This window comes from Danio aesculapii, chromosome 13, assembly GCF_903798145.1.
Source record: "Danio aesculapii chromosome 13, fDanAes4.1, whole genome shotgun sequence".
NCBI classification, from domain to species: Eukaryota; Metazoa; Chordata; class Actinopteri; order Cypriniformes; family Danionidae; genus Danio; species Danio aesculapii.
The window spans coordinates 8,263,606-8,291,547 of NC_079447.1; the positions used below are offsets into that span (position 1 = coordinate 8,263,606).

Here is a 27,942-nt window from a genome sequence, read left to right on the forward strand (position 1 = left end):
AAATGTAAATGATTCATCACTTCACATAAGTCCAAACAATGTTATCAAGAATCCTGTTTGGAAAAAGACCTATGAACTGTTTGGAAATGTCATCTGTTAACAATGTTCATCAGTCATGTGTTTCTCTTGTGTGTGTTTTCAGAGGGAGGCCAAAGCTCCAGCTCATCTGTTGCTGTTCTGTCTGTACTGTGCTTGTGTCTCCTATTGTCAACCGGCGTTCTCTTATACTTTTACTGTCGTGGCAAACCTGCACACAAGCCCATGTTGAACAATCATCACTAAAATGAAATCCTGCTGAAATGTATTAACAACTACTGCTAATCATAAGTGCCTCCAACAACCGTTTTTTGTATTTGAAACATGCCTCTGCTGCTCTACTGCATGTCATTCCAATATGCAAGCGTTTATGCTGAAATGTGTGATTTTTGTTGAGCCTTCATGAAAAGAGTTAGGGATGAGACGTGTTCAATAAGGGGCCGTTCACACTGTTTTTTCTTGAGGATTTTTATGTTTGTGTCTTTATGAAGTGATTATATTTTTTAAACACATTTCATGTTAAAAAGATTTGAACTTTTACATGCAGTCACTCATCAATATCAATTCCAAAGCAGCGGACCAATCAGAAGAACTCTGAGGTGGGGCCAGGTTTTGAGGTACTGTTTACAGCAGCAAGTTAGCATTACATTTTTTTTATGTTAACATGGTGGTGAAAGCATTATTTTATGTTAAAGTTGCGTCCCAAATCACATACTTCTGCACAATTCTATGCCCTTTTGTAGAATCAATAGTGACGCACCAAAAATTTGTGTGAACCTGTATTTACCTTTATATATATTCGACAAATATTCGAAATTACATTGTTTTTATAACCCTATAGTGCATACGCGCCCACAATCCCGTTTTTCCCGGGAGTCTCCTGAATTTTTCAGTTTTAGAGTTTGGGGGCCATAAATTTTTGACCTCCTTTAGTGCACTTTGCTATTCTGGCTACCATCAGAAGCCCTGGGGGCTGTTTCATAAAAGTCACTTAGAAAAGCACAATAGCATTCACATCTCACTGGGTGAAAATGAAACTTTGAGGCGCGATTGACTGGAACACATTGAAATTTCTCCCTTCTGACTTCAGTGCTGAAATTCCCAAGCCTGAATGTGTCTGGAACAGAGCATTATTATTATGCTGAATCAGAACAAGCATTCGTCTGTGAAGTGGTGTGAAATGACATGTCTCAGATTTCTGACTTGCTTTCTGGCAGCGTTCTAGATCGTATTTCCTCTTACAAAGTAGAAAAACATCTGGACTTTATAATAACTACACACTGTGACTCCTTTATTTAGCATTAGCAAATAGTTAATTCATTATTTGTTATTAATATTAATTTGTTGTTAATTCATTATTCATTATAAGTAGTTTGTAAATACAGCTACAAATGCTGTATTTTTGAGTTATGAGAATGACTTTTTTTGTCCCTGTAGGAGAGTTCATTTACAGCATACATTCAACAGAGACATCCGACGTTCCACATTTGGCGTTTATATAAATAAATCATTTAGAACCTAAAGTACCATGAAACCCCTACTCCAAATAAATATCCAAGATATCCAGTTCAAGCAACCATAAAGGTTGAACATTGTTTTTATGATGGTATAATGGTATTGAAACTAATACCATTGCTATTTTTAGATCCCGCAGTATACCATATCACTGAATTTCCGCCCAAACCTTGTGCATGTTAAAGGATGCCTCTCATAATTGAGTACTTTTACATGGACACCTGTTGGAGAGGCGGGACTTGACATACCTGTCTATCATCCTCATGACGCAGCAAAAAGCAGAGCTATGCAGAGAAGCGCCCGCAGCTATGGGAAATGGCCTTATCCTATGTGCCTCTGTGTGCTATTGTGTGCATCTATAACGAACTAGCCACACACACACGCCTATACACACACCTCTTTAGTGTTCAATAAACCAGTTTGATTGACCTTAACTGCCTGATCCACTCCTGTGTTCTGATCGACACCCCAAGGGGAAGGCTAGAGAAATTAGAACCTCCTCAGAATACAATCCTAACCTAAAAACCCAATAGATTGAAGTGCAGTACAGACATTTTACCAAACTATTACCATTGTGTAGGATTTTCACTGCATTTTACGCCAGGATAGTCTATAAACACAGCAGTTTGACACTATTTTCTGCATTTATCTAGTCAGTGAAGGACCACAGACACCTGCATCACAAAATGCGGAGGTGTTTTCCCCATACGGTGAGCGGCCGACAGTGTGTAATTTGGGACGCAACATGTGTCAAGTTTGTAGATTAAGTGTGTTCTGTGTGAATGGCTCCTTATGATAGCTTCTTTGCAGTGTCAAGTTAAAACATTCACTTTTTTTTAACATTCACATGCAGCCACTCTTCAATATCAGTGCCAAAGCAGTCGACCAATCAGAAGAATGCGGAGGCGGGGCCAACTTTATGAGCTTCTGTTTACCCTCGTGCTCTATGCTGCGATTTCATTAATATCATTGCTGTATTTCACATTTTTAGACACAAGATGCGTTGTGTTAATGGCACTTAAGAGCTGCTTTTGAATGCATTTAAAATGATATATCCAACCATATTTGTGGACCATAAATAGTGTCAAATAACACTATTAGTTATATATTTACTATTAATCATTATTACCTGTAGTTATTATTGTTTGGCACCATAGAAACGACACATTTCAGCTTTAATTTTACATATAAGATGGTTCTACATCGAAGCATTAGTGACCATGTAAATGTTCATTTGTGTGTGTGTGAAAGAGAACACGTGGTCATTTTATGACTGTGGATGCTTGAAGGATTTTATTGTGCACAGACTGACTGAAGAGGTTTACCTGCAACATTGGCTCATTCTGAAAACGTGCCCCTATATACATTTCTGAAGATCGCAAATTATGTAGCCAGAGGGACATATGGCTGCATTACAGCTTTAAAACCCTATGGGGCGCCGCTTATGGACGGCTTTTCTGTGGTTATCAGTTTCTGCAGGGGCTCACCACGTACGTCGGCGGACTTGTGACCTGGCGCGTAGTTGACAGTAGATGTCTGCATGGAAGTAATTATTTAGTCCTGTTCCTGCCAGGTTTTATTCCACACCCGACTGCTCCAGCCGTATATTCAGTGTTTGTTCACCTGCTGCCTGCTAAATTTAGATCTGGTTTCCAAAATCTCATGTTTAAATTGGGTACTACCAAAAGAGAAAGAAGGACTGGAGATGGTGTGAGGGCAGGGGGGCATGGTTGGGTGGAGATGGTGTATGGGGGAGGAGGGGGTTGATAGGCGGCCATTATCTGTTTTCTCAGAGGAAGAAAAGCTGACAAAGCATTGCTGTCATGGAAAAAATGACAAAGCACTGCAGTGTTTGTGTGTTCTGTGTTTGTCTGAGATAATTAGTCTACCGAAATGTGTATATTCCTTACAAGCTGAAACTAATCGGTCAATTCTTGTCACGTGACTCGCGGTCACACTGCTTGTGCCTCCATTGGAAGCAACGAACTTGTGCAAACTCTAGAAAGACATAATATGCAAACGGCACCTAAAGCCGCCATCATTTGGGATCTCCAGCAGTTGATCTTCTAGCACAGACATGGTGGATTCACCTGATTTGTTGACAAATGGTTTGCGGATCCATTCTTTGGCAGTTTGTGGGTCCTTCACTGGGCTTCTTCTCCTATGCAAAGAAACTTTCCAAAGACGTCTGTTTCTCACTCATTTTGCTGCTTATGGGTTAAATTTGAGCGCTCAAATGACTGATGTAGGTGAGAGAATACGGTCATTTTTCGAAATAAAATATCGTTCAGACTCAGATAATAAATAAAACGGAAATAATCAGTGATTTCTTATGCAGCGGTACCAATCAATCCAGCCCGGTAGTTGAGGACCACAGCTCTAGTTGACAGAGACGAAGTTCGAGTCTGGTGAAGAACGGTTCCAGAAAGCAGGTAGGACAAAAGCCAACAAATAAAATAAACACGTAAATAATTAGCTTTTGATTGCTTTTGAAAATGGTCAGTTGGGTTTAGTGGGTTGTTCAGGTCAATTGGTGCTTTTGAACACACTAATGATTGGGTTTAGGTGAAGGAGGAGGGTGGGTCAGCTGATTCGTTGATCAGTTAGTTAGTCGACAGTGGCCGCTGGTGGATTTGCACAAGAAGAGCAGAAATTTGAGATCTGAAAAAGCGAACACAGTGGTCTTGGGCGGATTCGCAAAAACAAAAACTGCAGAATAAAATGAAGCTCCTGGGACGTATTTGGCGCTCTCCAGAAATGTAGATTGAGGTACGTATTCAGAATGAGCCTGGGTTGTTTATTTTCATTGTAGCAAAATAATATTTAATTTAATATTTACATGTGATATAGTAACAGCGCAGCTCAAAAGTTTGGAAACATTAACATTTGGTACAACTTCTGCTCAGCAACACACTGTAAAGAAAATGCAGAGTTCCACACAATTCCTTCAAGTTGTCCCAACACAAATCGATTGTTAACTTACTCGTTTTTTCAAATTTAAGTAAGTTGAATATAAAACAATGAAGTTTTCCAAAAAACTGAAGAATTCTGTAGTTTCAACTCATTTTAAATAAATAGTTTGAAGTCATATTTGAGGGCATCACGGTGGGTCAGTGGTTAACACTCTCGCCTCACAGCAAGAAGGTTGCTGGTTCAAGTCTCATTTCTGTGCGTGTTCTCCCCGTGTTGCTGTGGGTTTCCTCCAAAGACATGCACTATAGGTTAATTAAATTAACTAAATTGGCTGTAGTGTATGAGTGTTTATGGGTGTTTCCCAGAGCTGGGTTGCTGCTGAAAGAGCATCCGCTGTGTAAAACATATACTGGAAGGTGGTTCATTCCGCTGTGGCGGCCTCTAAAATAGAGACTACGCCAAAGGGAAATGAATGGTCAATTTTCAGTGTGTGAAAAACACAATAACTAATATTCAATTCACTTCATCTTTATTTCTTTAGTGCTTTTACAATGTAGATGGTGTCAATGCACCTTAACATAGAAGTTCTAGTTGATTGAAACTGTCAGTCCAGTTTTCAGTGTTGAAGTTGAGTTTAGCGTGGTTGAATTTTTATTAATGAAAGTCCAAATACTGAACAGCAAATCCATCGATGCGCAGCTCCACAAGCCTCAAATCAAGCAAACCAGTGGCGAGGAACAAACTTCACCAATTGACAAAAGTGAAGGAAAAAAGGAAAATAATAAGTGATTTAACATCAAAACTGATTTTTATAGTATTTTGATAATAGTAAAAAGTTATAATAATTAATTCATTGATTTATGAAGGATTGTATACGACGGTGGAAATTCTGTTTTAACTTTACCTTTAATATTTAATTTTAAATAGTATTGTCAAATAATGGTAAGGCTAAAATAATGTAAACATTTTTTAAATAAATACAGCCTTAGTGAGCAGAAAAGATCGAAAAACTTCAATCAAGACAAATTATTCAAAAAATAATAATTAATATTGCAAAATCAGGACCAAAGCTGATATAAATCAATCATTATCCTGCATCAGCAGTATTTCTTTCTGCATAGATGAGTTTCTAGATCAGAAATAAAAGCAGTTAAAAGTCTATTGAAATGCTTTCATTTTCTGTCATGTTTCATAGCATTTTTTTAATCAACACAATTAATAAATCATAATTTAAATTGCAAAAATCAAGACCAAAGCTGATATAAATCAATCGTTATTCTGCATCAACAGTATTTCTTTTTGTATAGATGAGTTTCTAGATCAGAAAATAAAAGCTTTTGAATAATAATGTTGTATAACTCGTTTCCTAAAAATGTGCATTTCTAGAAGGTAGAAACTTGCGATGTTAGTTTACGAGGTATTTCATTCATTTTTTTATTAATGTTTGTTCAAATGTCGATGATAACGAAGATCTCTGGCTGTTGTGTCTCATGAATTTGCATTGCAGAATAGGTGATGGCTTTGACTTCTGTACCCTGAAACGCACAAAAAAAATAAAAGCTTTACAATCTCTGCAGTCTTTGCTGTCTGTGTATATTAAACAGGAGATTTAGGCATTGAATGGAATGGCAGTGTTTATAGGAAAAGGTGCATGACTAAAATTGGTGGAGCTTTAATAAACAGCTTTAGTCTATTATTCACCACTGATTTGAATCTTTTCTGACTAAAACGATCTGCTCAAATGAATAAATGCCTGATCAAATAAATAAACCTCTGTACTTTGGCTGAACATCTATAAAAATGTGCGTCAGATGTTTTAATTTCAGAATGCATGAAAGTTATTATTCTAGCAGCACATGGTTTGAAGATGACTTTAAATGCTGTGCTTACAGGAAAGACATTTATAAGAAGTAAAATTTTCCACAAAGAATAACAGTACAGGAGTTTAAAAGATGCTAGGGCTGCACGATAGTGGAAAAATGTAACATTGCAAGATATAATTTTATTTTGTAATATACACTCACCGGCCACTTTATTAGGTACACCTTACTAGTACCACTTTTGCCTTCAGAACCGCCTTTAAAGTCAATATTATTAGCCCCCTTAAGCAATATTAGTTTTTAGATTCTCTACAGAACAGACCATTGTTATACAATGACTTGCCTAATTACCCTAACTTGCCTAATTAACCTAGTTAAGTCTTTAAATGTCACTTTAAGCTGAATACTAGTATGATTGAAAAATATCTAGTCAAATGTTATTTACTGTCATCATGACAAAGATAAAATAAATCAGTTATTAGAGATGAGTTATTAAAACTATTATGTTTAGAAATGTGTTGAAAAAATCTCTGTTAAACAGAAAGTGGGGAAAATATATGGGAGGGTTAATAATTCTGACTTCAACTGTATGTATACAGACAGTAGAAATGTATTTTTGAATGAACCAGACACAGTACTACAAGATAATATTTGATAAATGCATAACAACTCCATCTAAGGAATCTATTGTAGTCTGTGGTCATTTTATCGCTTCTGTTCAGGATGCAAATGTGTTTTGTAGATTACAGAAGATGCCATGCGTGATTGATCCCATAGTACAGCACTTCATCATAATCCCAGTGGATAGCTACTGTTTAACTCGATGCGGTTTAGAGCCCATAAAGCGAATAAATCACAGATGTTTCTTCATTTCAGACACTGCTCTAGTGTTAGCAGGCGCACACATCTGGACAACAAACCTGTGGGTGCTTATTTATGCTGAATTCTTCACCCCAACTATAAAAAACACAAAGACCGCAATTACACAATGAACACAACACAGTCATGACACAGTCATTTCAATGGCATTCAGCTTCAGGGTGTCTTAAAAAGGCTCAAACTTCAAAGACAACAAGTATTTACAGACCACATAGGGTGAGGAGCTGAGGACACTGAACCAGATAGACTTCTAAGCATATATTTAATTTATTATAGTTTATTATGTTGAAAAAAAATGAGTTTGAATACTTATTTTGACACATTTAAACGGCACCTATGATGAAAATCAACTTTTGGAAGCTTTATTGCCTGTAGGTATAGTGTCCACTAGGGGTTGCACCGACTAATCGACTAGTTGACATTAAAGGGCACCTATGGTAAAAAATCTACTTTTCAAGCTGTTTGGACAGACATGTGTGCATGTATGGTGTATAGACCATCATATTGGGGTGATATAAACACACCCAGTGCTTTTTTTCAATTTAACAACATAGAAAACGGTGGACCAATTGGAGCGGTTTTCAAACCGACCGCAACTTTACGTAGGAGAGCGGTCCCCCCGTCCACCAATATTGATTGACAGGCGCGTCATCATATCCTCAGTTTGTTAATTCACGTCCGCCATTTTCAGCGTGAGTCGAAGCGATATCACTAAAGGAACACGCTAGCTCTATTTTTAGATGCAAGGCTCATTGGGCTCAACACAAGAGCAATATTCTCCACATTATCGCTCTAATCTGAATTATTGGTTGTATCTTTAGGTAGGTTTGCAAACATGTGTACTTCTCATTGAGTCTACCTTATACTTCAGCCGTTTGCATTTCTCGCGATCCCAGAAGCTCCCTGTGATCTTAACTAGCATGCGTTTTAGAATTCTAAACATAGGTTTCTATCAGGGTACACTCAAGTCGACGGCTGGGCGCCGCGGACCGCTGCAGAAACCTATGTTTAGAATTCAAAAATGCATGGCGCGACGATTCGGGACACGTCATGTTTTTGCCTCGCCACAGAGAGTGTCTGGTGTGCCGTGTCGTGGCTTCGAGCGGCGCATCCGGTGCCTTAGTCAAAGTTAATTCAGTGTGCGTGGTTATTAGTTTCTGTGTATAAGCTCGGCACTTGAAACTAGCACACAGTTGGCTGTAAAACTGTATAAAGGCACAAATGATTTTGTACTCTCTGCTTGGTCTGTGTCAGAGTCGTACATCTACGACTGAATGGTGATCCTCTCTCTCTCCTTCTCCTCTGAGTCTGCCTGTCAGACTCTGTTGCAAACGCAGAGCGGGTGAGCTCATGGCCCCGCCCCCTTGTTACGTTGGCGGGAAGCCGAAACTAATTTACATGTGAAGCAACACACCTATAAATCAGCGAACTGTGGACACGCCCCCAACATGACACTTTTTAACTCATTATAATAAAAAAATCTGAATTGTGTTTTAAACTGAACCTAAACTGACACACTTAGAAGAACCATAATATTAATATTAAATCATAAAAAAGAGGTAAACTATGGGCCCTTTAATGCTCTGCCGTGACGCTTTTTGATTGGCGTCTAATAGTCGCGCTGCACAGATCACATGTTTTTTGACCTGAACTACATGGCAGCTTTACACACTAAGGTGGTTCACTGAATAAAACTGCCCAAGGGCTATTTAAAGTCATTTTTAAAATGTTATTTTTCTTAAGTCAGCGTCAAAGATTCACATGAACTTTGAGTGAACTTTAAATCGTCAATCAGACGCCAGTTAGTTCGCTCCATGCAAACACCCTAAAACAGATGCTAGCCAATCACGTTTACGCAACCCTGGAAAAGTCATGTGATTGGCTGTAACCCTCTGCGAATTGATGACGCGGACATTTTTGGTGAATGAACCGTGAATTGCGCATCCCTAGAGACAAACTTCACAGCATCTGTAAATCTCATTCCCAGTGAATGTGGGATGTGCAGTGAGGAGAAGTCTGATAACCAAGATGAGCAAGTAACTGCAAAAAAACCATGACTTGAGCAGCCGCTTTCTAGCACGCACTATCATAGCGATGAAATATGCGTGCGAGCAAGTCTCTGACAGTGAAATAAGGCTTATTGTTATATCCTTTGTCTTTCGTGCATGATGTTATGAATAACTTCACATGAATGTCTGTGCTGATGACATATGCATTATTTCTGTTATTGTTAAAATATCTGTTATTGTTCTTAGTAGAACGTGCAGTGATCAATGCATTTATTTAGCAGTGAAATTATCCCGGGTGCTAATGTTGCATTATTAATGAAATGAAAGTGTTGACTGCATTTTTTTGCATTAAAATGAAACAGCATGTGTGTATATTTCCTGCAAATAAATCGCAAATTGTGGCATATTGCAAAACGTTTGCATCTTGTGTTTTATTAATGACATCACCATCGGTTAGTCGACGTCAACTCGACTTTGATAACATAAAAGTCGACTTCCAAAAACCTAGTCGTTCAACACCTAGTGAACCAGTCATATTGGAGTGAAAAAAACACACAATAAGTCTCTTTTTTTATTTCCTGATGTAAGAATAAGATCCAAATCCCTCCATTTTGAGGCCCACTGCAACGTGACATTCTTACTGTTCAATGAACGCAAACTGGCGTACTTTATAAGACACAAACCCCTCACTGCATGACAGCTGCACCTTCAGCAAACCTCCTAATACCTGCAGCACGAGGACTTTATGATTGTTTATGACCGTCTAAAGTGGTGGATCTGTGAAATATTTGACTGTGTGTCACTGCATCTCAAACGACTAAACTACGATATAGCTGTAGAAATCTCCACTGTGCTGAGCGAGAGCGCTTTTTACTGTATAGCGCATCATCGGCGACGTAAGCGACGCGTGCTCAGGCGCGAATGCAATGTGAGTGAGGGACATCGGGGGAAAAGGGAGGGGGGACAAGCGTGCTTCGGCACCTTTTATGTACCACTGTTGACTCTTTGGGTACAAATATGTATCTTTAAAAAAGGTACTGCCCCAGTGACAGCTCCAGTACCTTTATTTCTGAGAGTGTATGCAAAGGTTAATAAAACTACTAGAGCACAGATTCCGACGTGTTTGCTAAATGTTAAGAAGTGACTGTAAATATAGTGGAGTTTTCCCAATGAGAGTTTTGTAAATAAACAGAAACCAATGAATTTGACGACGTGATTGAAGAGAAGGCCAGTTCAATAAAGGATACAGTAGACAGTGATGAGTATTAAATGGCGCACCTGTATTAAAACAAATCGCTGCAAGGTAAACAACATCCAGTTTGTGAAGGAGAGTTTTTGAAACTGATCTGTAAATTAAATCCCCATCATCCAGAAATGGTGATACTGTTAATTTGAGCAAATGCTGCTTTGAAGGGTGTGTAAAGGAAGATTTTTTTTCTGTAAAGAAAGCCAATTCGGGCTTTAAACTGTTTGAGCAATTCATTTATGTGAGTTTCAAATGAGTTTACCACTCAAGATCTTTGTAGCAGTCAACATAATCAATCTCAGTACCGTTCAATGAGGGAATTTTAGAAGGAAGCTCAACATGTGGTGAATTTCTATTAAAAACCATGCATTTTGTTTATTAGTATTTAAAACTAAATAAACATTGGTAATTGATGAATTGGTTTTGATACTATTCCAAAACCTCTGAGTAACAGGACCATTAACAGCCAAATAGTGCTTAAAATAAATCAGTTATTAAAACTATTATGTTTAGGAATATATTGGAAAAAATATACAGGAGGGTTAATAATTCAGGATGTCTAATGATAAATAAAAGGTAAAGAGTTTGGGTGTCATCTTGGATAGCACACACTCATTTGAAGGTCACATCAATAATATTACACATACTGCATATTTCCACCTGCGCAATATCACTCGTCTCTGCCCTTCTCTCACAACCAGTAACACAGCAGTTCTCATCCATTACTTCACGTCTTAAAAAGTCGTAATTTATTACTTATATAATGGTGGTTGTGTTGTATTAAATAAGTCTTATATATCATTTGAAATAAAATTAAAAAATTAAAAAATTTTAATCTCAAAAACTGTTTTCAGCGGGACTCGAACAAGTACTAGTAAAAAACGGTAATGCACTTCTCTCTGGGCTTCCTTCTAAACTTCTCCATAAACTCCAACTGCTTCAGAACCATGCAGCTTGTGTCATCTTAAAGACTTCATCTCATGAGCACGTCACACCACTTCTCAGCTTTCCTGGCTTCCAGTAAAGTTTCGTATTTATTTTAAAATATTGCGTCTAACTTTCAAAGCAATTTATTATCTTGCTGCTCAAGATCTCACCGAATTTCTCCATATTTACACCCCTTTTCGCACTCTTAGATCAGCCAACTCTTTCTCCTTGGTGCCACCTCACACTCGATTAAGCACAATAGAAGACAGATCATTTAGCTCTATAGCTCCTCGGCTATAGAACTCTGTTCCCTTGGATCTAAAGAGCAGTGATAGTCTTCACACTTTTAAATCTCGTCTAAAGACCCGTCTTTTTAAGCAGGCTTTCTTTTGACTAGTTTTTATTATGTTATTTTATATTCATGGTGTGTTTCCTGCAACTCCTTACATGCTTTTAAAATGCTTGTTTGGTAATGTTTTAACGAGAAGTTGACTGTAAGTTAATAAGTTCTGATATATAAGAAGGTGCTTGCCCAGTCAGTGCTTTAAAAATAACAAGTAAAATCTTGAACTGAAATGTAAAATTAACAGGATGCCAATGAAGGGATGCTAAAACTGCTGAGATTTGAGCATGTTTTTTGGTGCCTGTCAAAAGTCTAGCTGCCGCATTTTGAACCAACTGCAACCGTGCCAATGAGGATTGAGGGAGACCAACATGTAAGGAATTGCAATAGTCTAGGCGAGACGTGATAAAAGCATGTAGGACTTTTTCCAAATCCTGAAAGGAAAGAATGGATTTGAGTCTGGAGATGATCCTCAGCTGATAGTAACTATTCGTAACCACTGAGCTAATTTGTTTTTCTAGACAAAGCTCTGAATCAAAGATAACTACATTTTTTACTTGCGATTTAACATAAGGTGTAAGACTTCCCAAGCCCCCAATGTTTATTCCCAAGCCCCCAATTATTATTAATAATAATAATTCAACTGTGTACTAAAATCAATTGAATTTAATTGTATAGATCTTTTCAAATATAATTATCATTCCGAAGCAGCTTTACAAAATAAGCACATTATTAAATTACAATTAAAAAACATTATATTGACTTGGAACAAGCTGAGGGGGAGGAAATGAGTGCATTTTGGGGTGAACTATCCCTTTAACGTTTCCTTTCCTGAAATTCAATTCACAACTTGAGTTTTCAGTAAGCAGACCCCGAAGGTGCCTCTTCCGGTTTACACACTACAGCCAGACCCTTTTACAGGAATGTAGGACTTCGTTCAGAGGAAACTGAACAGTGGAGCTTTATTAAAGGACCGTTTGACCTTCTGGAAATGTCGATTTGTTTTTTAAACACACTGAAAGAACAGTGACTCAGTCTCCATGTTTAGTACATTTGTTTGTTCATAAACAGGAAGAGATAGTTGGATATGGCTTTAACTAATGCAATATAGCCTGTTTGTTTTTTAATAATAAATGAAAATCAAATACAATAAAATACATAAAAAAAAGCAGTTTGACAATATTTGTGTCATTTATTTTAGCTTGATGTAAAAAATAAATCTTGTTTTTGTCACAGAATCAAGAAGTCTTAAAAAAGTAGGTCCCACTTTATATTAAATATCGCTTTTACCTGTGAACTTACACGTTGTACAGTATGTACACACTGGTACATAGTATTTACCATGTGTAATACTGGTGTAACTACACACATGTAACATTTAATGTGAATTACTGATGTGATTCTACAGTTTACCCTAAAACAACATATAAACATTTGTATATATACACACTTATACTTTTTTTGGCAGAAGTTTGCTGTTGCTAAACAGTTGCACAAAAGCTTAGGTTTTATATGTTACACAGTAACTTGTGACCATTTTACACTTTATATTGAGTGGACAGTTCCTGATGATTTACCCTGTAATTACACTGGTATCACAAGATGAAACCTTTAAAGGCAGCATTAGATCTGCCATTCCTATTCTAATACAGTGTTCAGAAGTACATGGCATGCAAACAGGTGTAAAAAGTGGGAAAACACCTGCAAGTATATTGTTGCTACACAATGCACTTATGTAATTCTTGTTACAGATGTGTAGTTTTTTAGCGCTGTTTTAGTGTAGTGAGCAATGTCATGTTACACATTTGAACTTAGTGTGTTGTTACATGTGTGTAGTTACACTATTATTACACAAGTAAATACTTGGTACCAGTGTGTACATACACTGTAGTTACATACTACTTACGCATCTAGTTACCATGCAAGTTCGCAGGTATAGGTGACAATATAAACGGGACCAAAAAAGATATATAATTGCATTTTTTTACTGACAATACTAATCTTTTCAGATATTTTATTGCTGAAGAATTTCAGAAATATTTCTGAGAATTGCAATTTAGAGTCAGATTGTGGCAAATTAGCAAACAGTCATATATTTTTAGAGTTCAGCATGATTTAAGCCTCAATTTTGACTCATCGACAGGTTTTGAGTAATTGCAGACAAATGCCTGAAATCACAGGCGAATCTGTGCTCATTCCTGGGAGTAACAATCACACAGCGTGAACAATTAAAGACGCCATCTGAGAGGATCACCGATGAGTCAATGACACCCGTGAGATATTTGGCATGCTAAATATCTGGAGCTGTAGGCGATTCAAATTCATGTGTGTGAAATGTGTTCTGATTGAAAGTAACATCTGCGATCACGTACAGCCACTGGGAGAGCAGCATCAACTAGTATGGGTATCTGCATGCCAGCGGGAGGTTGGGGGAGAACTTAAGTCTTATTCTCAGTCTATTTGGACCCAAGAAATGGAGGAAAAACTAGGGGAAATTTGGCAGGAGTACTCGTGTCTGTTGGACGTGTCATCTGAGCGATACCACGATCGGCTTGTAAAAGAAAAAAAGTTGAGGAGAAATTGCTAATTTCCTTCAAAGGCCAGGGGCCTCATGTATCAACGCTGCGTACGCCAGATTTCACGCTCACGTTTGGATTTACTAATGATGAAATGAACATGAGAATGTGCGTTGGTTCACGCCAACTTCATGTCTGGCGTACTGTACGTGTGTTTCTTGTGTGTTTGTTTTATTTCCATTGGTGACTCCTAGAGGCAATTATGTTAAATTGAACACTACAAAGTATCTTTGAGCCGTGCAATGGCAGCTGTATGGGACGGGATCATCTTCATGTATAGCAGTTATATAAGGTTTCCATACCATGCAGTTGACCAGCCAAACATTAAAGCTCAATTTGCAGCGATCGCTGGTTTTCCCAATGTAATCGGATCGATCGACTGCACGCACATTGCAATAAAGGCGCCATCTGAAGACGAATTTGGATGAATCAGAAACATATTCATTCAATAAATGTAAATAATACGTGACGCTCAAATGCGCTTAACATAATACACACACTTATTAATGATTCCTACTTGTTGATTCCTACTTGTCTACCTGTATACTCAGAGTATACAGTACATATATATCTCACAACTCTGAATTATAGTTTTGTATCTTGCAATCATTTTGTCCCCTTGCGAAAACATCTGAACTGTGATATGCAAACTGTCCATAATTGTTGATATGTTCAGAATTTATTGGGAAAAAAACTCTGAATTGTAAGTTAAGAAAAATCTCTATTAAAAATTTAATAAGACCCTTTATTAAGTGTTTTTCTTTTGGCAGAAATGGTCTTCCGTAAAATTAAATCCCCCACAATATTGCTTTCAACTGTACATATCACAGTTTAGATCCATTTTGTCACTTAGCCTATTATAATTTGAATTCATAAACTTAGAATTCTGAGGGGTAAAATATGAAAAATGTAAATACAATCTGAATTGTGAGGAAAAAAGTCAGAAATTTGGAATTTATTTAGCAAAACTGTTTGCCTCCTGCAATAATTTTTGTTCCCTTGCGAAGTCTATTTTTCTAGTCTTTTTTTTCTCAAAAATAAAAAAAATATCTGAATTGTGATATGAAAACTGTCCATTATTGTTGATTATCTTCAGAGTTTACTGAAAAAAAAACCACAACAACAGAATAATAAAAAAATCCCTTTTAACTGTTTCTCCTCTAGCAAAAATGGTCTTCTACACAATTAAATCCCCCATAATATTGTTTTCAACTGTATATTTCACAACTTAGATTTATTTGTTGTAACTTAGCATCTTAAAATTTATATTTATAAACTCATTATTCTGAGAGGGGGAGTGTGAAAACAAACTCGAATCTGAATTGTGAGTAAAAAGTCAGGAAGTCTGATTTGATTTCACAAAACTAGAGTATATAGAGTAGAAACAGTATATATATCCCACAATTCTGAATTGTAGGTTTTGTATCTTGCAATTATTTTTATTCCCTTGCGATTTCTACTTTTTTTTTCTCAGAAACAAAAAACATCTGAACTGTGATATGCAAACTGTCCATAATTGTTGATATGTTCAGAATTTATTAGAAAAAAACTCTGAATTGTAAGTTAAGGAAAATCTCTATTAAAAATTTAAAAAGACCCTTTATTAAGTGTTTTTCTTGTGGCAAAAATGGTCTTCTGTAAAATTAAATCCCCCAAGATTGTAGATTTTTGTGACGCATCTTAAAATTTCAATGTATGAACTCATAATTCTGAGGGGAAAAATGTGAAAAAATAAAATAGAAACTAAATTGTGAGGAAAAAGTCAGAAAGTCTGGTATACAGTATATATCTCACAATTCTGAATTGTTTGCTGCTTGCAATAATGTTTGTTCCCTTGCGATTTCTCCTTATTTTCTCAGAAACAAAAAACATCTGAACTGTGATATGCAAACTGTCCATAATTGTTGATATGCTCAGAATTTATTGGGAACAAAACTCATTTCATTCATTCATTCATTCATTCATTTATTTTCTTTCTGCTTTGTACCTTATTTATCAGGGGTTGCCACAAAGGAATGAACCGCCAACTATTCCAGCTTATGTTTTACGCAGCTGCAACCCAGTACTGGAAAACACCCATACACTCTAACATTCATATGTCTTTGGACTGTGGGGGAAACCGGAGCACCCGGAGGAAACCCAAGCCAACACGGTGAGAACATGCAAACTCCACACAGAAACGCCAACTGAACCAGCCGGGACTCAAACCAGCGATCTTCTTGCTGTGAGGCGACAGTACTAACCACTGAGCCACCGTGCCGGCAAAACCTCAGAATTTTAAGTAAAAAAATCCCTTTTAAAAATGAAGAAATACCTCTTAAGTGTTTATCCTTTGGCAGAAATGCTCTTACAAAAAATTAAATCCCTCATCATTTTTACATATAAATGCTCCTTTGTTAGATTTTATTGCTTCTATTGTCTATTGTTTAAAGGTATAATTATATGTGTGTGAACAGATCATCGGTTTACTACAGCTCAACAACAGCGATTGATGTGGTTTTTACCACAGTGACTGAGCAATTTACAAGTATAAAGACGACTGTTGTCCTTATTCTGTCAGAGACTCGTCCACTTTCTCAATTCATTTCAGGGGGAAAACCCGGAGAAATGTTTCCCAGAAAAAAAAATGACTCAGCCGACTCATGGTTACTGTCATTTAATCGATTACGAAGATCTGCAATCAGTTTTTAATATGAATCATCTCTATGACTTTACTGTCCTGCTATACGGATTACTAAACAGCTGTTCATTTAGTTTCACACTCAAATAGCTAGTGTTCTGCTAAACCTACTGCTGTTTTGGACTGTCTGAGGAGTTCTAGTGCCATATTTTATTACATGGTTCTTACACCCTTAGATGAAGTTGAATTTAAAGGTATATTTAACCCCAATATGAAAAGTACTCACTGTGAAATAAATGAAAAATCTTTTGTGTTTGTTGTGGAGTTAATTCAAGACTCCCTGCAATGATAAGTCACACACAATGTTGTTACAAAGCTCACACACATAGAGCACGCGTTTTACTTAGCACTGTTCTTGCATGCCAATTATGACAGGATACACTTTAGTATCCACCGCTGTATTGATATCTGTTAAGTTAATGTACAAAATGAATCTGATTTAAGTTCCACAAGCCGGGATTGAAGCCTCTTCTTTTATAATTGTTCTGACATGCGGCTGTGGTGATAAAGTAAACTCATTACAAACGTTTTAAAAACGTTTTAAACATGTAAAACTCATTCTTGATCACATTTGATAATGATTGAGGATTAAGCCTGGTTTATACTCGACATGTCAGCTAATTCGCTTGAGTGCACACGGCGAATGTGATGTCATTGCGGTGTTTGCGGAGGTTCGCTTTGGGTGCGCGCGACATGATTTCGGCTGGCGGAGTGCACTAAAATGTTTTGAGACTCGAACAGTTCGTGTGCAGTATTTAATTTGAATATGAATCATTTTATGAGTTCACACTCACAGATATTTGATTGACTAGAATATGTGTATTTGGTGTGCTGTCCGGGGAGAGGGCTCTGAGCTCAGGAAGTCACCCTAACTCATGTTATTCCCCTTATCAGGATAGAGAGAGATAAGATCCAAGCTCAGTGTCTAGCTCGGATCCAGAACGTTCCCCCATCAGATTTACATAGGTATCGGGTTTAAAAATGTGAAGTTGGGGTGGTGGTGGGATGCTGAGGTCAAGAGAAAACAGAGGTATGACGTGTTTGACTATTTATAGGGGTTTGGTCTTGAGCTGATTGGATAATAGAATTATTGTGTGTGATGAATTAGCCTCGTCAAAGACTGATCGTGCTCCTCTCGAAAGTATTTATAAAACATCCCTTTGAGAAGAATTGTTTGACATAGATACGCCTGTACAGACATCTTTATGATCCGTCCATCATGCGTGATCATAGGGAGAAGCAGATGGACAATAACTTTTGGCTAAAATTGTAACAGCAGTGGGAAAGGAGAAAAGTCTTTGTTAAAAAGTTTAGAAAAACTTGAGGGGTACGTTGTTAAAACCAAAAAGAAAGGCCATGGCAAAAATGGGGACCTGGGTGGTTTAAATATTACAGAATATGTTTTTCCACCACTCATAGACTTTAATTTAATACTTACATAACTAAAATGAAGTAACAAATTGTTTCTTTGATAACAGGAAATTATATTTGAACCTATCGGTTTACAACATACTGATGCCCTGTTGTTCTGGGCTTTGTTGGTGATAATGGCTTATTTTTTCCATAATAATAATATATATCCGTAGAGCAACCCGTGTTTTGTTGTCATTAATATTGTAATAAACTTTAATAGGTAGAACTGTCCGAGATATGAACAAAAGCAAGTGATGCATCAAAGTTTTAATAACAAAAAATCTTGAATGGTTCTAAAAAATTTTTATAAGCATTATAAAAATAATAAGTTTAAAAATATTGAATGATAATAATGATAAGCATAGTTCCAGAAACGTCCTATTTTTTTGTTTATCCGTCTAATTTTACACTGGGGTTTCTTCTTTTAAAGAATATCACAACGGCAAACGCATCAAGTATAAATGACTAAAAGACTAAATGTAAATGTAAATGTAAAAGCCTCGTCCATTTCGTGAGGTGCATGCACAGTCTGCGGAGGTGTGCGATGCAGTGCCAGGGGAAATTATAAATTAGGCTTTACAGCGAGCGGAACAGTTCTTTTAATCCCAGTTGCTTTGCGCACGTCTTGTCTTGTTGATATGATTATATCATACACTATAAAAGATATGGATGTAGTATCCGTGACGTCACTCATAGGTTTCTGAAGAGCGCAAATGAAGCTATGAGTGGGCGTGGCCAACCGTCGCCATTTTGTTCGCGCGTCATCGCGCCCACTGGGGGTGGCTAAATAAGGGCAAAGAGGCAGAGCGTCAGTGGAGCTACAAATGCTTGCTAGCATTTTGCTTAGACTGGCTTTTCTTTGGGAGAAACGCTTAATACTTCATTACCTGCGACTTGTTTGTGTTCTGACCACTTGTGCTTGGTTGTACACCATATCAATAAGTGTTTAGACTTATAAAAACACTGTTGTAATAGATTGAATCACTAAAAATTTTCTTGTGATGTTTTTCTACAGGAGCAAAACCCGAATTATGTCCAAACACCTCAAATATATTCTGTGTTAGTAAATGCAAGGCTATAACACTGTATGACAACATTTCAGATGACTGTTCTAGAGCTGTTCATGGGTAATATTAGCTATATGAACCAAAACCATTTTTTGTACCAGGCTGTAAACATGTTTTTATCAGCTGTAAAAATGGCCAATTTAGCATTGCAGTCAGAGAACATCTGGACTTCCTGGAGTCAGCCCCCAAAGGCGATTCGATGACTTCCAGTTTTAGTTACTTCCGTATTAGCTTCACGAGAGAGAGCGGGAGGTTGGCGCTTGGATTATATGCATTACTACAGAGACATGTTAATATGCAGCTGTCAATCAATTCAGTGGGCGGGGAAACCGCACTCCTACATAACGTTGCGGTGGGCCTCAAAATGGAAGGGATTTGGATCCTATTTTAACGTCAGGAAATTTAAAAAAGAGACTTATTGTGTTTATAGCACTCCAAGATAACTGTGGACACAGTATACATACACACAGTTCTGTCCAAACAGCTTACAAATGATGATTTTTCATCATAGGTGCCCTTTAAAATAAAATGTATGCATGATTTTCAGCAGCTATATAAGCCATGTATTACTACCCAGAGTCTGCACTCACCCTATTGAGCGGATTTTGTAGCGCATTCTGTCAATGTGTAAAACCTTCACCTCCTGAAAAACAGGAAAAGGGTGTGCTTGTTGGAGAACATGGAAAGAGGATTTAAGCTCAATGTGCGTAGTGTGTGTATGTTACCCGTGGGATGAAGAAGATATCAGCGCTGAATTTGAAGAGCCAGTCATCCAGAAAGTGGTAAAGGAGTGACTCCATATCATCTCCTGAAACAAACACAAGATAAAGTTACCATCTGGACAAACCGGTCCTGTTCCCACACAGAGCATAATGAAGACAATAATTCACTTTTTCTTCTTCTCTGGGTCAATAAAGCCGCCTTTTTGACTGCAAAGATGACCGTTGTATAAGACAGAAGTCAAGAACGATGAATATTGGTTAGTAACACTTTATATTTTGCTGTATTTATAAGAAATAAGCTTTACTATTATAGTTTACTGTTTCACTTATTTATTGGTCTTTTATTTGATTATGTTAAAGGGATAGTGGGCGACACAGTGGCTCAGTGGTTAGCGCTGTCACCTCATTGCAAGAAGGTCGCTGGTTCGAGCCTCAGCTGGGCCAGTTGGTGTCTCTGTGTGGAGTTTGCATGTTCTCCCCTTGTTGGCGTGGGTTTCCTCCGGGTGCTCTGGTTTCTCCCACAGTCCAAACACATACGCTATAGGTGAATTGAATAAGCTAAATTGGCCGTAGTGTATGAGTGTGCATGTGAGAGTGTACGGGTGTTTCCCAGTACTGGGTTGTGGCTGAAAGGGCATCCACTGCGTAAAAAATTTGCTGGAATAGTTGGCGGTTCATTCCGCTGTGGCGACCCCCTGATAAACCAGGGACTAAGCCGAAGAAAAATAATTGAATGAATGATAGGACAGTTCGCTTAAGATAAATATTTCTTCATTATTTACTTTAAACTTTTAAGAGTTTTTTTCTTCTGTTAAACACAAAGGAAGATGATTTGAAGAATGTGAGGGCTGACTTCTATAATAGGAATAAAATCATTCTTCAGTATTACTTTCTTTGTGTTCAACAGATGAAAGAGACTCTGTCTGTCTGGGTGTACTGTCTCTTTAAGAAGTCTCAATTTCAGTTTAAAATTATTGCGGCAGCCCTGGAAGTGCATCTGCTTGAACAAAGAAGTGACAAAAGTTTAACATGCCACTTTAACAGCATGAAAATCTGTTTTTCTTGAACAGTAAAATAGTTATTTCAGTCTTTCTGGGAAAAAAGAATATTTAAGCAATAAAAATGTGGTTTTTGTGACTCATTTAAAAACACATTATGCTTATTTCTCAGTCACACAATGCCCTGGAATATTTAATTTCGGTTATTTCCACACTTTCAACACCAGTTGAAAATAAACCTTGATTTAAACAACTGCAATGTATAAACATGGTGATTATTTTCTTTCCCTTTGCACTGTTCATTAAAGGGGTAGTTCACCAAAAACCAAAAAAAAAAATCTGTCATTATTTACTCACCCTTAACTGTTTATATTTCTTTGTTTCACAAAAGAAAACATTTTGAAGAAAGCCGGAAACCTGTAACCATTAGCTTCCCTAGTATTTGTTTTGGCAATGGACGTCAATGGTTACAGGTTTTCAGCATTCTTCAAAATATCTTCTTTTGTGTTCAACAAAATCTGATAAATATTTGTATTGGGGAGAACTGTCCTTTAAATGCACACATACGGCAGAACAACCGAATATTATTTTGCTGTGCATGCACATATTGAATTAAAGTATCTGTTTTAAACAACTTTTTGAGGGAAATATTGTAAAAAATAAAGCAAATTAGTGTTCCATCTTCATTCAGCATAACATACATTTATGTACAAATGAAACTACATACTTAATCTGGCCTGCATTTACATAAAACAATACATAATCATACTAAATGTTGTATTTTAAATGTAATGTGTGTATTTATATAGGACATGTACTATGTATTGCCATACACCCAAAGCGCTTCACAATCATGATGGATAAGGGCTGATTGAGGAAATTTGGTCAGGACATCTGGGTTACACCCCTACTCTGCCATGGGATTTTTTAATACCCACAGAGAGTCAAGATCTCAGCTTAACGTCTCATCCAAAAGACAGCGTATAGTGTCCCCATCAATATCCTGAGGCATTCGGACTCACACAAACAGCAGGTTGAGCGCCCCCTGCTGGCCTCACACCACTTTCAACAGCAAACTAATTTTCCCATGTGGTCTCCCATCCAGATACTGACCAGGCTCATCCCTGCTTAGCTTCAGTGAGTAACCGGTCTTGGGCTGCAGGGTGATATGGCTGTGGCCATGATGAAAAAAACCGTCAAAACCTACACTGTAAACTATTATTAGTTGACTCTACTTAAAATAAGTGAGTAAACATTTTGTTTTTAAACCGATTCATTGACTTTACTTTTAAAAAGTCCTAAAATTATCCGTTAAATGAACTATGTGCATAATTACAAATATTTAGTTAAATCAACCTAACAGTTCCAAGTTATAGTGTGTTTACTCACTTTGTTAAGTAAACTTGTCGCTTTTAGGCAACGGGTTTACTGTCTTTGTTCCAGAGATATCTGTTCTGAGGGTGCCAAAAAGAAATCTAGATATTGAAAATAAACAAAGTTGTCCATGATTAAGTTTTCAGCAGCGCATATTAGTAAGGTAAATTTAAATTTTGATATATTTATATATATCATTAAGTTGGCGGTTCATTCTGCTGTGGCGACCCCTGATTAATAAAGGGACTAAGCCGAAAAGAAAATGAATGTATGACATGTATCCTTGTTTTTACTCAATTTGTTTAAGTTAATCACTTTTAGAGCTGAAACTAGCAAACAACAATTGCGTCGCACCTTGCGCCGGGTGTATGATAGGGCCCTATAAGTTATGTTATGTTAGACATTAAATTTGGTTACTTTGATACCCCTTTGCACTTTATTTTATTATGTTGTTTTTGTAACGTTTAAATAAATATCTTTTTGCTTTTTTTCATTCAACTTGGTTTGGTTCCCTTCATTTTGTTGCGTGCTTGAGCCGGTACATAACTGTGTGTAATTACACTGTCGACCATCCCTTACATTATAACCCACCCTTAAACCTTCCCATATCCCACTTCAACTGCACCAGAAGTGTTCTGCAATACATTATACACACAGTAAGTCCATTACACTCACCGGCCACTTTATTAGGTACACCTGTCCAACCGCTTGTTAACGCAAATTTTTAATCAGCCAATTACATGGCAGCATCTCAATGCATTTAGGCATGTAGACATGGTCAAGACGATCTGCTGCAGTTCAAACCGAGCATCAGAATGGGGAAGAAAGGGGATTTAAGTGACTTTGAATGTGGCATGGTTGTTGTTGGTGCCAGAGAGCTGCTCTGAGTATTTCAGAAACTGCTGATCTTCACACTCAACCATTCTTTCTCTTTACAGAGAATGGTCTGAAAAGGAGAAAATATCCAGTGAGCGGCAGTTCTGTGGGCGCAAATGCCTTGTTGATGCCAGAGGAGAATGTCCAGACTGGTTGGAGCTGACAGAAAGGCAACAGTAACTCAAATAAGCACTCGTTACAACTGACGTATGAAGAAGAGCATATCTGAACACACATCACACAACACGTACAACCTAGAGGCAGATGGGCTACAACAGCAGAAGACCACACCGGGTGCCACTCCTGTCAGCTTGGACAATAGAAGATTGGAAAAACGTTCCCTGGTCTGATGAGTCTGGATTTCTGCTGTGACATTCAGATGGTAGGGTCAGAATATGGCGTCAACAACATGAAAGCATGGATCCATCCTGCTTTGCATCAACGGTTCAGGCTCGTGGTGGTGGTGTAATGGTGTGAGGGATATTTTCTTGCCACACATTGGGCCCATTAATACTGATTAAGCATTGTGTACCTAATAAAGTGGCCGGTGAGTATATATTTGTTTTGATGCAAGTACATAGTAGTAAAGGCCACCTAATATAAAGTGCAAACCAATATAATATAAGTGGACTATGAAACTGATGCGCAACGATTCTGTAAGTTACTATAAGACAAAAACGTGATCCAAACACCACAAGGATGATTAAAGAAAAGAGAGGAAGGGAGTTTTCTGTGTTATTTCCTATTTACCATTTATGGCTCTAAAGGTCTTTAGAAACATGTTGATAAGACTTGTCCTTCTGTCTGTGCATGAACAATATGACATGTATAAGGAGGGTTTATTTATGTAGTGCTGTTTTGAATCCCTTCAGCCAATACATCATCCATTTCTGTATCTGGAAGGTTATCCTTTGCTTTGCACAAACATTCTGAAGTACGATTTATTTTTGAAAATGCACTTAAAAATGTCTATTAATCTTTAATAATAAACTCCAAAGCCAAATGTAACATTCGAGATATTGTTTGTTGAGGGTTTTGAAAGAAGTATCCTCACTTTATTTTAAGGTACAATTCTCGCTATTAATAAGCTCTGCCTTTTGCGATGCTGCTTTCACTTTGCACTTCACATTTCTGCACGTTTCACTTTGTGGCCCTAATTTAATAAGTTTGTGGAGTCAAGGGAACTTGATCGTTTACAGCACCTAGTCTAATCAAGGCCACAAAGTGAAACACGCAGAAACGTAAAGTGCAAAGTGAAAACAGCATCGCAAAGTCACTGTTGCCTAAAAAGCAAATCAAAATGAGCATTGCAATATATCGTAATTTTTATTGCAAATATTTTAGATTTTTTTTCATTGTTTGATTTTTATTTGCAGTTTTTTTTTTTTTTTGTAAATTTCATCTTTATTTCTCAAAAATGTATTTTCACTTTGCGATTTTTGGATATTTGCATTTAATATTATTTTTTTGCTCAATACTTTATTTTTTTGTATGCAAAGCTTTCTTTTATTTTGCAAGTATATATGGCTCTAGATTGACTCCATAGTAAGTAGGCAGGTCATTGTATAACGATGGTTTGTTCTGTAGACACTTAAGGGGGCTAATAATACTGAACTTAAAAAAGTTTTAAAAAAATGAAGAACTGCTTTCATTCTAGCCAAAATAAAACAAGTAAGACTTTCTCCAGAAGAAAAGATTTTACAGGAAATACTATGAAAAATGTCTTCCTCTGTTAAACATCCTTTAGGAAATACTTGAAAAAGAAAAAGCCTTTCAGTGAATTAATGCAGATGGGTGAGAGTAAACGATGACAAACTTTCTATTTGAGGGACTTTATTTTAAGGTAAACACACTTGAAGTTTGTAACGGCAGGATATAAAAAGAGATGTATTAGTGTTTCTCACCTTCTGACTCCACTTCTAGAGTATCGATGGGCTCCACAGTTTCTGTATCCGTCATGTAGCCAAACATTCCCATCGCACACTGCTCAAAGGCCTCCTCTAGAGAATTACCCCATGAATGAATCCTGTGATGAATAAAGAGAGGAAATGTCCACAAGGCTGTACTATGAATTTGCATATATTTACACGCATTTACAAGCTTTTAAATCTTCCAATAATGGTTTATTCAGAGATACAAGCGGTGCACAAATGACTCACTTTCCCTTTAGCCACAGTTTTCACTCGAGTGTTTGTATTAGCGTAGATTCATTTCTGACTATTCCCGTTATATTTACTACAAATAACAGAACACCTCTCACAGGTAAATACTTACTGGACGTCTGCAGTGTGGTCGAGATCTGAAACAGAAGATCAAATATTGCTCAGATGATGATTTACAGTCAAACCTTAAAAATCGACACAAACACATAATATGGAGTAAAATACATAAATAAACATTGAGCTTTAGGATTTTGGTCTGTATCTGTATATCAGTCTATGATATGCTGCATTATTAAATGATGAACAACCTTGCCTATCACTGGGTTTAATATATGGTTATACAAAAGAATAACCGCTTGTTCATAGACCATTTCAATGGGCCCATGAACAATTCCTGCTTGTTATAAAACTATTTCATATCTGTAACAAGACGCAATTTAATCAAAACTTGATGTTAAAACAGCTATCATAATGTTATTTATCAATATGTGGCTCTTTTTGGATTCTCTGAAGCTCTAGAAATTAAAAATGTAAAACAGTAAATACGTTGGGACTATTTTTTTTGTTTACATCCCTCATAATGGTCTATAATTGTACCCCCAAATCATGTAATATTGGCTTCAAATGTGAAGCTTCGAAGCCGCGTTCCGATCTTTGGTTTCGAATCAGTGATTCAGATCTTGACTCGTTTTAGCAAACGAGGTTTCGCTATGTCATACCTTTTAGCATTTTGTAAATGAGTCTGTTACTTAAAGAGTTTGTCACTAAGTTACGTGCATTTATTTAAAACATTTCTTTACTTTAATGAGAGGAAAACAATTAGGCCTAAACTTTTCTTGGTTGGATAGTCTATTTCTGATAAAAAAAAATGTGACAACAGACATGTCAGACGATTGTTAAATTATTCTGTATATACCTCCCCAAAATGTACATCTTTCTGGACCAATTTTTCTGCAAGTATTCAATGGAAGAGAGCATGGTTATTACCTGAAAATTTCAGCATATCCGACAAAATAAGAGATACATTTTAAGATTTTGCACAATGTATATCCTGCAAATTTCTAATTATCTTGTGTACTTTCTGCAATATACATGAAGAAACTTTATTTCACTTATTCTACAATTGAACTCATGTTAAACTTCTTTGATACAACATTATTTTTTAAATTTATCATCCTTATTTAAATGTGATTTAAATATAAAGATATATTTCTGTATTTCTCTGATAATCATCATGCTTTCGATCTTATTGTTAATTTCTTTGTTACACTGTACATTTTTTTATACACAAAAGTAAGTTCCTAAAGGCAATACCTAGACTTAATACGTTTCTTGCTGACATTTCATTTAGTATTGAATCTCTTAAGCTCATCAATAATAATAAGTTTCTTAAAGCTTATGATCTTTTTTCTTAATGATTGAGGCTTTGTAAAGTTTTTTTCCTTGGCTTTCCTAATTTTTTGTTAGAGTATTTTCTCTTCAATTTAATGATGTTATTTTTCTTGTATTCAATAAAAAGAGTCTACTACTTAAAAATGAGAATATAACTCCTATAAAAACTAATTTGCTAAACCTAGACTAAAAGAAACACTTTAGCACCATATTTGGCACACACATTATACAGATCCATTATATTTAATGCTTTACATATTAATAAATAACACTGGATATTTTTGTACACATTTTATCAGTATTAATATTGGGATAATGTGTAAAGATATTCAAAGATTTACAACAACAACAACAACAAATAAATAATAGACTAATACGTAAAAAAAGACTGATACGTGCTGACGTAACCTGCACGTCACGCCACGTGATTAATTTATTTTCATAAATATTCATGCTGGATTAATTCGTGCATTCGCAGTTAATACTGTCTTTCTGTAATGTTCCTGTCAAGAAATGGTCTTAAGTTTATACCCATATACGACAACTATTGCCCTATTAACACACTTTTTAGCACGTTTCTATTTAGTTACGTAGGTTTGTTCGTTACTGGGTTTACATGCGGAACAGAAGTTGATTCCACTTACACTCATATTTCTTGGTGATTGGAGGATATTTAGCTTTGAGTGCTTTTTGTTCTTCAGTGAGATCAAGTTCTCGGTCATTCATTGTTCTGGTCTGACTGATTGTAAGACTCTGAGAGTGTTATTTCCGTGAAAAACATGCTTTGCGTACAGTATGAAGGCTGAAACAGTGTATTTTGGTTATTTAAGAGTCCGACTTTCAGAATAAAAGTCCCGTACGTGACGCCAACAGGTTGTAATGATACTTGAGCTATAAATGCAGCAGCACGTCATCATGATGTAATTGTTCTAACTTCTTTTAATCAAACTGAGCTAAAATGATTATATTTGGGTATTTTAACTCGGACCACACA

General features: G+C 36.7%; 2 protein-coding genes across 3 annotated transcripts in view; one reads left to right on the forward strand and one right to left on the reverse strand.

The window, feature by feature from the left end:
- LOC130240183 (V-set domain-containing T-cell activation inhibitor 1) overlaps window positions 1-24,321 on the forward strand; it is a 135,993-nt gene extending 111,672 nt beyond the window's left edge. Inside the window, exon 4 of one of the 2 annotated variants that reach the window (XM_056471624.1) lies at window positions 23,457-24,321. In XM_056471624.1, coding sequence (XP_056327599.1) covers window positions 23,457-23,557 — 101 coding nt within the window. In that variant the 3' untranslated portion in view covers window positions 23,558-24,321. Of the gene's footprint in view, window positions 1-142; window positions 6,037-23,456 lie in introns of those variants that run through there. The other variant, XM_056471623.1, reaches the window with a different exon arrangement.
- Window positions 4,977-27,761, reverse strand: zbtb8os (zinc finger and BTB domain containing 8 opposite strand). Its single transcript, XM_056471631.1, has 7 exons — window positions 27,593-27,761; window positions 25,669-25,693; window positions 25,299-25,420; window positions 20,150-20,232; window positions 20,015-20,067; window positions 7,205-7,241; window positions 4,977-5,999 (listed from the first exon to the last, which is right to left on the reverse strand). The coding sequence occupies exons 1-7, from the start codon at window positions 27,672-27,674 to the stop codon at window positions 5,913-5,915; spliced, it is 489 nt and encodes a 162-aa protein (XP_056327606.1). The 5' UTR covers window positions 27,675-27,761; the 3' UTR covers window positions 4,977-5,912.
- Between the last annotated feature and the right edge of the window lie 181 nt (window positions 27,762-27,942).

What these genes read in the sequence shown, in the direction of transcription:
- zbtb8os (XM_056471631.1), bottom strand. Translation starts at nt 27,674, where the DNA reads ATGAATGACCGAGAACTTGATCTCACTGAAGAACAAAAAGCACTCAAA. An exon ending in ATATCTTCTTCATCCCACGG is followed by an intron (nt 20,068 to 20,149) that starts GTAACATACACA and finishes CCTGTTTTTCAG; the next exon opens with GAGGTGAAGGTTTTACACAT. An exon ending in GCATAAATAAGCACCCACAG is followed by an intron (nt 6,000 to 7,204) that starts GTTTGTTGTCCA and finishes TGTGCGTTTCAG; the next exon opens with GGTACAGAAGTCAAAGCCAT.